Genomic DNA, 14977 nt, shown 5'->3' on the forward strand with positions numbered 1-14977 from the left:
CATTCGGGTGCTCAAACCCCTCCACCACGTTAAGGTGGCAGTTCCAGGAGGGGAATACAATTAAAAGCCCATACAAAAATCTTGAGTCGTGCATGTGGAAAGAAATCCTTGTATAATGTTTGATGGAGCAATATCTTTTCCTAGAATGAGGGATTTCCAAAATGGCCCTTGCAAGGTGGACAGATGCATCAATGTTCTAAGTCTTCTTTTCTTTCAAAGTGATATTATCAAACCACATGATAACAGAGCTCAACAGTTCCACCAACTTCAAGCATACTTGACAAGTTTTGGACTTGAAAACAAGGGGTATTTTTCTTCCCATCACCACAACCAAGCTCCAAGATGGGGTAAAATACGGTAGTTTCCCGACCAAAACGGGGCATTTGACAGTTATGCCAGCTTGTGACAACTTCCACCGGGCCAGTGCAGATGGCATTTCTCTTCTCTCGAGTCTAATTTAGTGGCAGAATTCAGTTTCGAGAGACAGAAGAATACTTACTATTTTCTTGTACTGTGGAAGATTTACATGATAATACAAACACAGGAGGACGGTGGAAAAGAGGGGTAAAATGTGGTAGTTTCCCGGCCAAAACGGGACACTTGACAGCTCTGACTTCCGGTCACGTGCCTGAGTCCGGGCTTAAAAACAACACTGAGAGTTTAAAAGCACAACGCCGGCGAATCAGCTATGTGCTAACTACCAATCATTGAGCAGATATTTTACAAGAAAGAAAACAATACTTTACTACTCGGGTCCGAAGTGCTGTCATGCACGAGCTTAATATAGAAGTTGCAGTTACACGTGTGACCTGAGGTGGCAGTAATGACCATAAAATGACCAAGTTGCATCTAGTCTCTTTAAGGATTTGAAGGGGACTGGTATGCTTCGATTTTTAGCAGCATGTTTTTCATTCTGCTTTCTGATTTGATATTCCTATGAACTGTACCGTTAACCCACCCATTGACACACCCGAGTAAATGATTCTTACTCACCTCTTTCCTCTTCCTCCAGATACCTCCAAGACGGACGTTCCCGAGGACTTCGACATCGACATGGGAGACCCTGAGACGGAGAAGGCGGCGGTGGCCATCCAGTCTCAGTTCAGGAAGTTCCAGAAGAAGAAGAACGAGAAGTCCTAGTTAGCGCTCCCATGCTAACGTGAGCGGCGCGGCGTTTGCATGTCAACGAAATCCATACTGTTTGAACTCCAGGGGATTTGGGGGGCGCTTCGTGGGAGAGAATGCAATAGCCTGTACAACATATGTCTGTGAATTGAACATATTTATTAATTTTCTTTTCTATTTTATGTCTATGCTAAGTATCATATCCTACAGGCCTAGCTAAACGTTTGTTTCCAGTCCAACTGTTTTCGTGCTAGCTTTGTTCAGCTAATGATTTACAAAAAAAATGGCATTTCTCCATATTCCAACCTGTTTTTCTTAGATTGTTTCAAATCATTGCTCTTTTTAGTTTTGAGTTTCCGCAGTTGTTCGGCAGACTACCCAATTTATTTCTTTGCTAACTGATGCTAACCTAACTGCTCAAAATTAACGACAAAAACGGGTCACTTCTTGACGCCATCTTCCAAACATTTTAAATCTGACATTTTAAGTTGATTCTCTATGTAAATCTTTGCTGGTTGCGGCAATTGTTTTAAGCTAAAGGTTTTCTGGGCTAATATATGCTAAGCTAATAAACAAACCCGTGCTTTTTTTGTTTTGTTTTTTACAACCTACAATTTAAATTTTTCTTACCTCTTGCTAGCATTTGTTTCAAAGCGTGTGTTAACCTGAAAACTCTTCACTTACAAGATTCTTGCCCATTATTTATCCCAGTGGTTCTCAACTGGAGGTTTGTGGGCCTTTGCTAAAAGCTACTTAAGTTACTTTTTTAGTAGTTTTAATGGCGAAATCAACAGAACAGAAAATAGGCAACTGTATTTTGACATTACATCCTACTTCCCCCACTTAAATACATTTTTCTTACCAAAGGCTGAACAACAATAAAAAATAATAATTTCACAATCCCACCCTTACGACTCTGACATTGAGTGACATTTTACAAAACAACAGAGATGATCACTAAGAGGAAGCACAGCATTCAGACTTACTAGTTTACACAAGCCCCTCCCATTTTGTAGTATTTTAATAGAAAATGGACTCCTTAAGGGGCCACTTGGTCCTGGGGCCCGAGCCAACTTGCCCTATTGCCCACCCCACTGTCGACGGCCCTGCTAAGGAATAAAAAAAATCATCAAATTTATCCCAAGTTTTGAGATTGAGCATTCTGTATTAGTGTAATTGACATTTTTTCCCTAAACATGATTTCTTATTTAGTTAGAGATGTATGTTGTCAGATTGAACGCAGGCCCTGAAGCTACTCCCGTTGAGAACCACTGCTTTCGCCTACAGCATTTTCCCTGTTTTTCATTCCCGCATGGTTCTATCTAAAGCTGTGTATCACTGTACATTGAACAAATAAAAAAAAGACTGTGTGTGAACTGTGTGTGCCGTGCATGGAAACAAAACAACCTCCAGTGGCACAGTGAGGCTGCTGTATCGCTCTAATGTATTCTCGCCGTGGATCGCACTGGGACCTGTAGCCTGATGACAAAACTATAAATAGAAGCCTCCACAGACCGAAGTCGGATGTATCTATTCCCCGCTCGGCTCCCTGACCTGAGCGGGGTAAGCGGCTGATTCCCAGTGAGAATGGCAACTCAGGTGTCTTACATTAATGTGGATAGTGTGGCTTTGTAGGTAGAGTGCGCACCCGCAAGTGATAAGCTAATATCACAGTGGAAATACAAGACTAAATCTAAAGATAAATGCATTTAAGTTGTAAATGTTTGACAATCAACTTGTCAAAAGAAAAAAAGAGAACTTGGAGTTGTTGTAGTAGAGATTGAAATATTCTCAACGCAGTCCGGTTTATTGAGTTGATGTTTTTCACAAAAGGTGCTGAGTGGGTGTTCCAAGATTTCAAAACACAAAAAAGAAAGATATTGACACTACATTTGATCAAGTTTTTAATTGAAAACACAGAGTAAACTTAACACCTTAACCCTTGCCTGAACAGAGCACATTTTCTACCCAAATCTAAAAGCGTCTACTGTAGAACAAAGTATCAACATAGCGAAAAAGTGACATGAAAAGTGAATAAAGAAGTGGCAAAAAAGCTTCAAAAGAGCAACAAAAAAGTGACAAAAATGCAACAAAACAGTGACAAAAGCACAACAAAAAAAGGCAAAAAAGGGACGACACTGCAAGGAGAAAGATCCATTTAGATAACTTTTGTAGGTCTTAGCTTTCAAATGAGGCGTAACACTGGCCTATTGGCTGTAACCTTATGGATTCCGGTGTAACTGAACTGGAGAAAATGTGCTTGTTTAAATCAATATTGTTAAACCCGATTTGTTAAAGGTGCACTATGCAACTTTTAAGGTGAACAAAAAAAATCTTAATATTCCCTCACAGTGGCCTATGTTTTAATGGTGAAATCAACTAAACAGAAAAAAGGCAACTTTATTTTGATATTAAAGCCTACTTCCCTCACTTAAATACATTTTCTTACCAAAGACTTAACGACTATAAAAAATAATAATTTCACAATCCCATCATTACGACTCTGACAGATCATTGACTTACATTTTACAAATCAACTGAGGAGGCATACAAATCACTAAGAGGAAGTACAGCTTTTGACAGACTAGTTTACACATGCCCCTCCTATTTTCTCGTATTTTAATAGAAAATTGACACCTTAAGGGGCCCCTTTTGTCCTGGGGCCCGAGCCAACTTGCCCTATTGTCCACCCCTATGTCGACGGCCCTGCATGGCACCTTTGCTTTCCCTCACAGTGGCCTCTATGACGCTACAGGATCAATTGTTTTTAGGGGTTCGCACCAGAAACGAGCCAGAAACCCAAAAACAATTGACTCTGGAGCGTCATAGAGGCCACTGTGAGGGAAAGCAAAGGTGCCATGCTGCACCCATAACGCCACTGAGCCACTAAAAGGTCAAATACACACAAATATCAAGGCTTTTTTCCCCCCACAAATACATCCCTACATGCTTCAACAATGTCCTAATATAAGGTGTAGAATGAGCCCAGACCTGTTCACCGCAACTGCCTCTAAAATCCTGCACTGTCACTCAAAAAGGTGTTAATTCGGGTCCGAAGTGCCGTCATGCACAAGCTTAATATAGAAGGTGGAGTTACACGTATGACCTGAGGTGGCAGTAGTGAGTATAAAATGGCTAACTTGCATATAGCCCCTTTAAGCATTGCTGCTTGTTATTACGATAAGCACCAAAACTATTTAAAGTCTGGCTCCTGAGGCACATTTTGGTGGGTCAGGAGAGACAGGAGATATTACAGCCTAGTGTGACTCCTATTTGAAAGCTACAACCTAGTTTCTTGCCGTTCCTAACCTTAAATCATAATCCTAACTCCCTAATCGGGGGGACGGCAAGTAACAGGTTAAAACATAAACAACATAGAATAGAAGAAATAGTCTACCATGGTATAAATTCATCTTTGACTCAGGAACGCATAATAAAACGGCCTTTGTAGCTTCAAAATAAGACCTAAAAATGACAAATCACCACCTCATATCATTGTTTTCTGAGTGAACAAAACCCTATTACAGCAGAACAAGCGGGTTCAGCATCAATTTCAAGTGTGACAGTGGGTATTTATGTTTTTGCTCTGAACCGGCACTTCATTATCCAAAGGAAGTTACCAATTATTCTGGCTGCAAAAGGAAATAAAAGTCTTTCAAATTGTTATTACTGCAAACGCTGCGTTAGACAGACGGTTCAGAAGTCGACACGCTTTGTGCAGTTCATCAGAGCCCTATGATTTCCCCATTTTGTGAGCGAAAAGAAGCAGCAGATTGAGGCGTGAGCATCTGTCCCGGCGCAGCAGCGTTCCTTCCACCCAGCGCATCGGAAATAACCGTCTTCTGCACACAGCGCTCAGTATGAGGTCTGAGCTCTACCAGCCCCGAGGCCGGGCCAGCACAGTGGAGCTGCCAGGAGAACAGTGTGCTAGAAAGCGAAGGAAGAGCAGCGCCGCACAATCTGAGCAGACTTTTGAGGTCGCGGTTTCCTCTGTGCGTGTTGCCGACGTGTCATTAGGCGAGACACTTCTTCACCCGGTTTGACTCTTGCATCTGCAGCACTGGTTCATGTTGTTTGCATTTGTTAATCTGGACTTCATGTTATGCTTGTAGAAAGAGAATAATTTACATGCAAGAGACAACAACGGTAATATGCTCGAGTTATGGGATTTATGCTTTATCTTTAGCCAATATAGCCAGTATAGAAGAAGAAACAGTTTATGTAGCACTTTTCTCAGATAAGATCACAAAGAGGATCACAAAAACAAGTAAAACAGAAAAGGGATGTTTCAGGATTTTTGACATAGGGCCTCATTTCCTAGTTATCCAGAGTGTTGATTTATGGAGATATTTTTTTTTAATTCATGCGGTTCTTATATTTGAAGAGTTTCGTAGCGCTAGGCTAGTGCATTTCTATGGTATCAGCTAGCCTGCATTAAAAACAGTCTGACCCGCTCCACAGTGCACCTGAGGCAAATCACTTATAACACCAGACTAATGATATAAAAGTCTGTCGATAGAATCATTTTAACCATTTTGCATTTCAAATAACTTGTATTTGAGCAGCATCAGCTTCGTGGTTGTATAAGCTACGCAGCGGCGGAGTGATCTGCTAGAAAATAGTCCCTCAAAATGCGATCATTCATGTGATGCAAGGTCAGTTATATTCCATAAATGTTTCCTTCGACACAGACATTTATATGGTTAGTCTGGTGTGATAAGTGATTTGCCTCAGGTGCACTGTGGAGCGGGTCAGACTGTTTTTAATGCAGGCTAGCTGATACCATAGAAATGCGCTAGCCTTGTACTAGCCTAGCGCCACGTAACTCTTCAAATATAAGAACTGCATGTGTAACGAGGAAATGTTATTTATTGAATTTCATCAAAATGTATCCGATTATTAAAATCATAATCAGCTTTAACCCTCTTTTTATTTGGAGTGTATTTTGCCTGGCAGAGGTGGTTTCCATGGCTACGCAGTTTGCTCCTACCCTTTGACTGCTGTGTGATGTGACAACGGGGCAGAAGAGTGGATCAGACCACCTGCAATCACCTGTCCTGCTTATGTGTGATTCCAGAGATTCATATAAAGCCACAAAACCTGTTCGAGTGGTCTCATCATTGCAGCCTGGGTCAAAGTTCGAGGGTTTACACATGCATTACAAAAAAAAAAATCTCCAGAAATCAGCAAATGTCAAAAATCCTGAAATATCCCTTTAACATAGAAATATTCATAGCCTTGTCAATTAAAAGCTCGTCTGAACAGCCATGTCTTCAGTTGCTTATTAAAAGAATCACCAGAGTCGGCCACACGTAGCGACAGAGGGAGGTCAGTCCACAATTTTGGAGCAACAGCTTCAAAGGACGAGTCTCCTCTGGTTTTCAAGCGGGTCAGTGGGACAGTGAGGGGGTTCTGGAGGAGTGGAGAGTAGAGCAGGTCAGACATATATTTGGGAGCCTGACCATGCAGTGCTCTAAAAGTCAGAACTAAAATCTTAAAGGAACAGGCCACCATTTTTACATATATGTTCTTGCCTGAGCTTAGAGTAAGTAACTGTGTGGTATTTGTGCGTGCCCTCAGTCACGCAAACGACCAAAGATGTTGTTAGCATTTGGCCTCTCCCAATGTATTCCTACAGCTCTAAACGGGGGGTGAAGTTAGAAGATGCCACGCTCTTCCACGGGCACAAAGACAAGACAGTTAAGCATCAACTCTTCTAAGCTCAGGTAAGAACATATCTCAGTATGTAAAAACGCTGGCCTGTTCCTTTAAATTCAATTCCAAATTCGATGGGGAGCCAGTGCAGAGAGTATAAAATGGGAGTAATGTGTGACCGTCTGCTAAGATCCTGTTAAAAAGCCGCGCTGCAGCATTTTGAACCATTTGAAGACGATAAGACGGAGTAAAATGTGATTACAATAATCTAACGAGAAGAGATGAAAGCACGAATCACCAATTCAAGACCAGAGTGGGATCAAATTGGCCGTAACTTGGCAATGCTTCTCAAGTGGTAATAACAGTTTAAGACCAAATGTCTCGAATGACACCGTTATACTTTTTGCCAGTGTTTGGTAATCATCTCAAACACATCTTCACCTCTATCTTACACTTTGTGGGTTAGAAAATGCAATATAGATCTAAAACAGCTGAAACAAAATATCGAGTTTCACTTCCTGACTTTCACACAATCTCCCCATAGATACAGACGGCATCTCCGGATTCACCCATATATGGTCATGTTTGAAAACAGTTAAGGGGGAAAACAATTTGGAGAAAAATCTAAATTTTCACTAATTATTCAACAAATGCTGAATTATGAAAATAGTTTTGTACTAAATAAAGATACAAAGACATGGAGAGGAGTAAAGTGGTTCAACAGCCCATAAATACATAAATAACGGAGAATGCTAACATGATGCTTCATGTTAGCACCATGTTAATGCTAGCAGCTAGCTAGCGTTAGCTACAACTGCCGCTTTTTCACTTCCACTTAACAATCTGCTGTGATAAAATATCCATATGGGTCCGATTTACACTTTATGTGATAAATAAGTTCATATACCACCAGAAAATGGCTAAATGGATAATTATGTTTCCCAAAAGATTCTGTTTTCCCCCTTGGCGAAGCCCCGCCCCCTTCTATGACGCTATGCCGTCTGTATCTATAAGCCCCTCCCACCACCACTTCTCCTCTTGCTCCTCTTCACTGGGTGGCTGTTTCAATAAAGACAAAAAATAAAAGTGTGTGTGGTTTAAGTGAAGCTACGACGAGTGTTTGTACTTTGCGATGAAGTGATTGCAGGAGATGCTGGACGAGCTTTTTGGGAAGTGTCACCACGATGCTGAGAATAGCCACTGGAGAAGGTCTGACAATTACTCAAAGATGCGGGAGTGGTTTGAAACACAGATGAAAGAACAACGTAACATGGCAAAAAGCTCTGAAAAGATGATTCAAAAGACTGGCTCATTATTATACTGCTTTTTTACTGCTAGAATATAGACAGGAAAGAATAAAGAACTTTCCGCTCACTGTGTAAACCCTGATGAACTATCTCAGGTATAAGTAAAAGTGATTGTACCTTTTGTTACATTACCCATTACTTAAAGGGAATGGGCTGCAACAAATGGAAGAGCCTGATGTTCCTCAGTTTGAGAATCCTCTGCACCGAAGGGATGTTTGTTTGTTTGCCGATGACTCAAACCTCCGCAGAGAAGCGACGTTCTCCCAAGCCAATATCTGTGTCTGTAGTTCCCCACAACAAAACAAACAAACCTCCTCCTAATGAACATGGAAATCTTTGTAACTCTGCCTTTGATGTTGAGACATGCCTCCCGTCAAAGTCTCAGAGCAAACGTGTTCCTTCCCATCTCCAAAAAACTGTTCTTTTCAAGCACGTGTTTGTGAGACCGTTTAACCGATGACAGGTTAGCGACCACTTTTTTCAAACTGAATTTTATTGTGTTCTTTTTTTTCCTCCTCATTAAATCCATTTCAGTTCTGCTTAGATCTACAAACTTTGGAAAAAGCAAAGTCACAGATAATGTGAAAATAATACACTAATTGGCCTTTTTTCCCCATATAAAATTTAAGCATGGGCAGAAATACATTTCACCTTTTAGTACACTCTTGGGGGTGTCAAAGATGTTTTTGTTTCTTTGTTAATTTTTTTCCCTCCAGTGTAGCATTATTGATTGTCCCTTTGGCTTCCATTATAACTACACTTTTTGATTACTCTTTAATGAGACTATAAAATCATACAGTCTTAATCCTTAGCTGTCATGAGGTCAAACTTGTGTATGTTTAATAGTTCATACTGAAATAGAAGCATTTACACCAAAGACAGGCCAGTGTATAGAAGGGGAAATTTCGCATTGCTTTTCTATGGGGTCAATCACTCTAAAAGTTACGTTAAAGTGCAAGTGAGCACAGACTATAGCGATACATTTTGCGCTGAGTAGGAGCGCACTCTCCAGACTCTCCAGACTTAGCGCGTTTAAATGGGAAGTACTGGGGTGGAGACACCTTTTCCCTCCAACCAAATCGACTCATCGGCCGGGAAGGGGTGAGGAAGAGGGTTGTGGGGGAGTGGGGTGGGGTGAAGAACACAAGGCAGCGCAATGTAACGAGGAAATGAATGTCAGCGGTGCTCCCGTCAGAGTAGTCACCTCCTCTTTTGACGCCCTCTCACAAGTGGCGAAGGCGAATAGCGCATATCCGCCACTCGGAAGATCTTAGTTCGCTAGAGGATAGATCTGGCCCCAAAGATGTTGTTAGCATTTAGCCTCTCCTCCTCTCCTCTATGGGGCCAAACGGAGGTGAAGTTAGAAGCGACCAAGCACATTTTCTCTATTTAAATACCGTTATGTGAGTGTTTACACAAGCGGATAAAAAGGGGAACTATATTGTAAGGCGTAATAATACCTTAGGAGCACTTCGATGTCCGCACAGTAATATCTTCACTTTACTGCGTGGAGGAAAGGAGGAGAGGCTAAACTCGTCTAAGCTCAGATAAGAACATATCTCAGTTTGTAAAAACAGTGGCCTGTTCCTTTAAAGGGACTATACGGAGTTTAAAAATGTCAAAATTATGCATTTTCCTCCCCCTTCATGTTCCAACAATGTCCTAATGTGTAGAATGAGCTCAGACCTGTTCACCACAACTGCTTCTAAAATCCTGCACTGTCACTCAAAAAGGTGTTAATTCGGGTCCGACGTGCCGCCATGCAGGAGCGTAATATAGAAGCTGCAGTTACACGTATGACCTGAGGTGGCAGTAGTGAGTATAAAATGGCAAACTTACATCACCCTTTAAGGGTGTTTATGAATTTAGTGCTTGTGCCACTATAAGGACTAAATGGAGTAAGCTAACATTAGCAATGATTTTTGCCATTGATGGTCAATAAACATTACAGCTTAGAAAGACCATATTATAAGTTACTGTGCACTGAGGGTTAGCATCATGTTCAGCCAGTGTTCATTTCTTGTCAAAATTTTACTTTTTCTAATAAAAACAGATTTCGGTTAATAATGCCCCAAATGCGAACACAGCTTAAATCTGTGTGCAATAATACGATCTGGTTGTGTGATCTCAGAGCTTTTGATGGATTGCGTTTATGTCAGTCATCAGCCGCCTGTCAGCCGAGCCACAACATCCAAAAGGCCCTAATGAGAAGATTGATGCGTCTGGAAGGAGAAGAAAAAAAAGGTTTGGGATTATAACAACCAGGAGCGCGAACAGAGAGTGAACGCTCCTTTGGAATTTCCCTTCATCGCACCTTCAAAACCTGAGCGAGTTGATCAGTCGGCCCATCAGGCGCTCCGCCGTCTCTGATCGAAGTCTGACTCTGAAAAAGCGGAAGTCTGATGGTTTGAAAATTGGGTTCATGCACAGACAGGACCCCCGCGGCGAAGGAAGTGAGGCAACACTCGCTCAAACAACGCAAACTTTACCCACTGTCAGGCCGACGTGAGAAAACAACAAGATTTGTTACATATAAAATGTCAAAAGTGGGTGAAACACTTTGCATGAAGTCATTCTGTCTCGTTTAACAGTTTAAAAGTAATAATATTAGTGATATGTAGGTGAGACACAGCAGATGGTTTGGGGAAAATACACACGTTTGCTGACAAGAGAGAAAATGAACTGGTAAATTTCTGTTAGAGAGAAATCGGATTTGGAATAATAACAGTATTGTCTTTTTGTAAACTAAAATATTTTTTTCAAAATCTGTAAAACATCCAATATTGCGTCAGGAAGGTTTTGGGAAGTGGAGCAATTGTCCCTAGAATTACGAAAAAATGCAGCTTCTCTTAAATCTACAGCAAAGTTGATTTAGTGAAATAATTAAGCAGATCAAACCATGTGTTTCTAGTTAAAAGATGAATTTATTAAACCAGGAAAGTCCCACTGAGATTCAGGGGAGTCCTGGCCCCAGAGGGTGACCTATTGTACATGTTGTTAGTGGGAACCCGGAGTACCCGGAGGAAGCCTACACAGACACGGGGAGAACATGCAAACTCCACACAGAAAGGCCCCGTCCAGGTGGGAATCGAACCCGGGACCTTCTTGCTGTGAAGCACGAGCCTGTCCGTCCATGGGAGTGGATCTCTCCTTCTGTGGTTCTCCCCAAGGTTTCTCTTTTCTCCTGCCGGGTTTTTGAGTTTTTCCTTGCCGTACTGGAGAGTCTAAGGACGGGGGACACCCGCGCCGCTCGTCGCTACCTTTGGACATTATATTTGCCTGGATTCACCTGAACTTTTAATTGTCATATTTATTGCTGTGTTTTATTGCCTTGATGTTTGTTGCAGCCCTTTGAGGCGACTTCTGTTGTGATATTGGGCTATACAAAACCATTAAACTTGAAACTTGAAACTTGAGCCACTGTGGCCGAAAAGTTGAGAGGTTATTATCATTTCCTTTGCAGTGATTGGGAAGATTTATTGACATGTATAGTTTTGGTGATCAGACCCCGGGATAGACATCGATGAATGTATGAAAGTCAGTTTGTATGAACAGCTTGGAGATAGGGATGTCCTGGTGGTGGTATGGAAGACCCGTGAAGATGCAGCAGGGAGAAGCCGTGGGCGGAAGAGGCGGAGATGGGGTGGAGGTGGGTCGCAGCACAGTTGGGAACCGAACGAAACCAGGATTGCTGGGGCTTAAAAGTGGGACCGAGGGCGATGATCGGCTGCTACGGAGGTGCAGCTCTTATGCTGATGGCAGTTGGCATTGGCTGGAGGAGGTGATGCTGAATATATAATGTTATAATATTAGACTGAAAGTGCTAAGACTGCACTTAAAGGGACGGGGAAGGGGATTACAAAGCAAACAATTACAACGAATACAGTAGAAAGTTACATACAGTGAATCACATTACAAAGATGGATAGATGGATGGATGGATGGATGGATGGATGGATGGATGGATGGATGGATGGATGGATGGATGGATGGATGGATGGATGGATGGATGGATAGATAGATAGATAGATAGATAGATAGATAGATAGATAGATAGATAGATAGATAGATAGATAGATAGATAGATAGATAGATAGATAGATAGATAGATAGATAGATAGATAGATAGATAGATAGATAGATAGATAGATAGATAGATAGATAGAAAACTTGGGTTAATACTTTATATATAAACATGTTTGCAGATAATTTGGAACGAAAAGTATCTAAATGTCAAGCTCCCAGTTGGAAATCTCTAAACAAGCAGGTTTTAAGTTTTTATTCTCTCGCAGAGCCTGAATGTCCGTCTGTGGTGGTAAAGTGCGGCCAGTGTGTATAAAATGATTACTGAAAAGCCCACAGCGCTGTGTTTGATCAGGCAGAGTTCACTCAGGGCGCCTCAGTCAGAGCCCAGATCCGCTTTGCGAGCTGTGACCGTGGAGAACATCCAGGGACAAGGGCTGCAGGACACGCGAGCGGCCCCAGGTCAGGGCGCACGAAGAGGGCTACAGCGGGCGGGGCGGAGGGGGGGGGAGGGTGGAGGTCAACCATGAGCACGGGAAAGTCAGATCAGGCTGCGAGGAAAGTGGTCAAGGGCAGACACTTTTTAAAAGAGTTACAGTAAACTAACTCATCAGCCAAAGTAATGAAGGATTTAAAGGAATAGGCCACCGTTTTTATATACTAAGATATGTTCTTACCTCACTTTAGTCGAGTTAATATATCCCCGTCTGGTCATTGTCCGCGCGCTCTGTCACGCAAACGGAGCACATACGCAGCCTCTCCCATATGTGACATAGCTCCGAAAAAGCTCACGATAGAAGCTACCAAGCTCTTCCACGTGTTCCCTATTTAAATAAAGTTACGTGAAGTGTTTTCATGCGAAGTATATTTACACAGAAATGTAACGTGTCGATTTTATAAGCAAATAAAAAGGGGGACTATATTGTGAGGCGTAATGATACGAGGAGTAAAACGTCCGCGCAGTAACTCCTAAAGGTTATTGACGGAAGTGAGCGGGGGAAGTCTTTAGGAGTTACTACGCGGACGCTGTGCTCCTCGTATCATTACGCCTCACAATATAGTCCCCCTTTTTATTTGCTTATAAAATCGACACGTTACATTTCTGTGTAAATATACTTCGCATGAAAACACTTCACGTAACTTTATTTAAATAGGGAACACGTGGAAGAGCTTGGTAGCTTCTATCGTGAGCTTTTTCGGAGCTATGTGACATGTGGGAGAGGCTGCGTATGTGCTCCGTTTGCGTGACAGAGCGCGCGGACAATGACCAGACGGGGATATATTAACTCGACTAAAGTGAGGTAAGAACATATCTTAGTATATAAAAACGGTGGCCTATTCCTTTAAGGAGCCACATTTATTTGGATTATATTCTTTACTCAATTTAAACAGTTCCACAGACTTCTAAACCCAACTTACTTGAAAACAATGTAAAATGATCCATCCCCTCACTGACCCGCAGGCCTATAGAGGTCACACTTAAAGCCACATCAGTGACAGAAGCAGAATGTGCGTCTAGGCAGGTCAGAGGTGAGGAAAACCCTCAGGCGAATGCTCACACTGCACAGCTATCATGACATATTTACTGTGGCTCTGTTTGATTTTCTATGTGTAAATGTCGGCAAGGCAAGTTTATTTGTAGAGCACAATTCAAAGTGATTCACAGTTGCATAAAATTTCAAGAAAACAGATAAAATCAATAAAACATCAACGTAAAATTAATCAATGACAAAAGGCAAGAGTGCAGTTGTCATATGAGCTGACCCAAGTTGAGGGGTCCCAAGATTGACCCCTCGGGGACTCCACATGTCATGGTAATATAGATATTTTTCATGTTTTTTCAATCCCTTTTCTTAGTTTCTTCCCAAAGTAACACATGGAAACATGCACTTTTGATCCAATATTGCAAAAATATATAACAGCTCCAAATATGTGTGTCAAATAATCAGTCTGTTCTTGTTGCTTAGTGGTTAAGGCTGTACCTTGTTTTCTCAGACACAGGAGCAAAAAACTTTCTTTTTGCGAAAAAAAAAAAAAGTTCTTTGTTGAAAGTGGCTCCGTTATGCAGTTCCAAACTTGAACCAAACACCGGTGTCCTCTGTCCGCCATTTTTACCAAGTGTTTCTGGACCCACTCGTATTAAAGACACACTGTGTAACATTTTGGACTATACAAAACATGCTCCTATTCACCAGCTCAACACAGAAACGGCTATTTTTGCTGTGGGTCAAAGAATGGATCTGGATGAGGACCTAAACTGTTTAAATCTCAAATTCTACCGACTTTAGTCACATCTCCATGGAGACGAGCTGGAGACGTACCCACTCCTGGTGAAGCTACAGTCAGGTCTTGTCAGAGATGATCATGTTTTTGTACATTTATGAGGTATTTTTCAATGCTGAAAATATCTGTCATAAAATAATTGCTTGTATTTCAACTATATTTATTGTTTAACATCTTACGAAATGTGGCTTTAAATGTAGGTCTATTGTTATTGATTACATGACTGTAAAAATGCACACCATTGTATAGGCCGCAAGGTTCAAAGCAAATGAAAAAAGCGGCCGGAAATCACGGTAAGTAAAAGTCCCCAACATTTGCTGCTCCCCTGCCTTAACAGTTCACTAAATGCTTCTTTACACGCCGGACTCTCATGTCAGTGGATCCACATTACTCACAACAGTCACCTGTACACACTCAAAAGGATCTGGCTTGTTCCGGTCAATAAAACTCTGCAGTTTCTCTCTTTCCTCCCTTCTCTTCCTCCACCTGGGACGACACACACTCCTGCTCTCTCCTGTGCTCCGGCAAAGATTTGAACCACATCTATGTTACTGTGGCTGACTCCTCTCACATCACATCAACCAC

At 41.8% G+C, this 14977-nt stretch overlaps 1 protein-coding gene and 1 long non-coding RNA gene across 2 annotated transcripts in view; both read left to right on the top strand.

Annotated features, from left to right (window-relative positions):
• The window catches only part of LOC306977108 (calmodulin regulator protein PCP4-like), a 58984-nt gene extending 57101 nt beyond the window's left edge, over nucleotides 1-1883 (top strand). The window contains exon 3 of the mRNA XM_079575278.1: nucleotides 1013-1883. Within this exon, the coding sequence (XP_079431404.1) occupies nucleotides 1013-1140 (128 nt within the window). The 3' untranslated portion in view covers nucleotides 1141-1883. The remainder of the gene's footprint in view (nucleotides 1-1012) is intronic.
• Nucleotides 1884-2108: 225 nt separating this feature from the next.
• On the top strand, nucleotides 2109-2501 carry LOC306967735. Its single transcript, XR_013793203.1, has 2 exons — nucleotides 2109-2289; nucleotides 2338-2501. It is a non-coding gene; the product is annotated as an uncharacterized lncRNA (long non-coding RNA).
• Nucleotides 2502-14977: the final 12476 nt, after the last annotated feature.

The sequence above is a fragment of the Gobius niger genome (assembly GCF_951799975.1).
Source record: "Gobius niger genome assembly, chromosome: 1".
In the NCBI taxonomy this organism is placed as follows: Eukaryota; Metazoa; Chordata; class Actinopteri; order Gobiiformes; family Gobiidae; genus Gobius; species Gobius niger.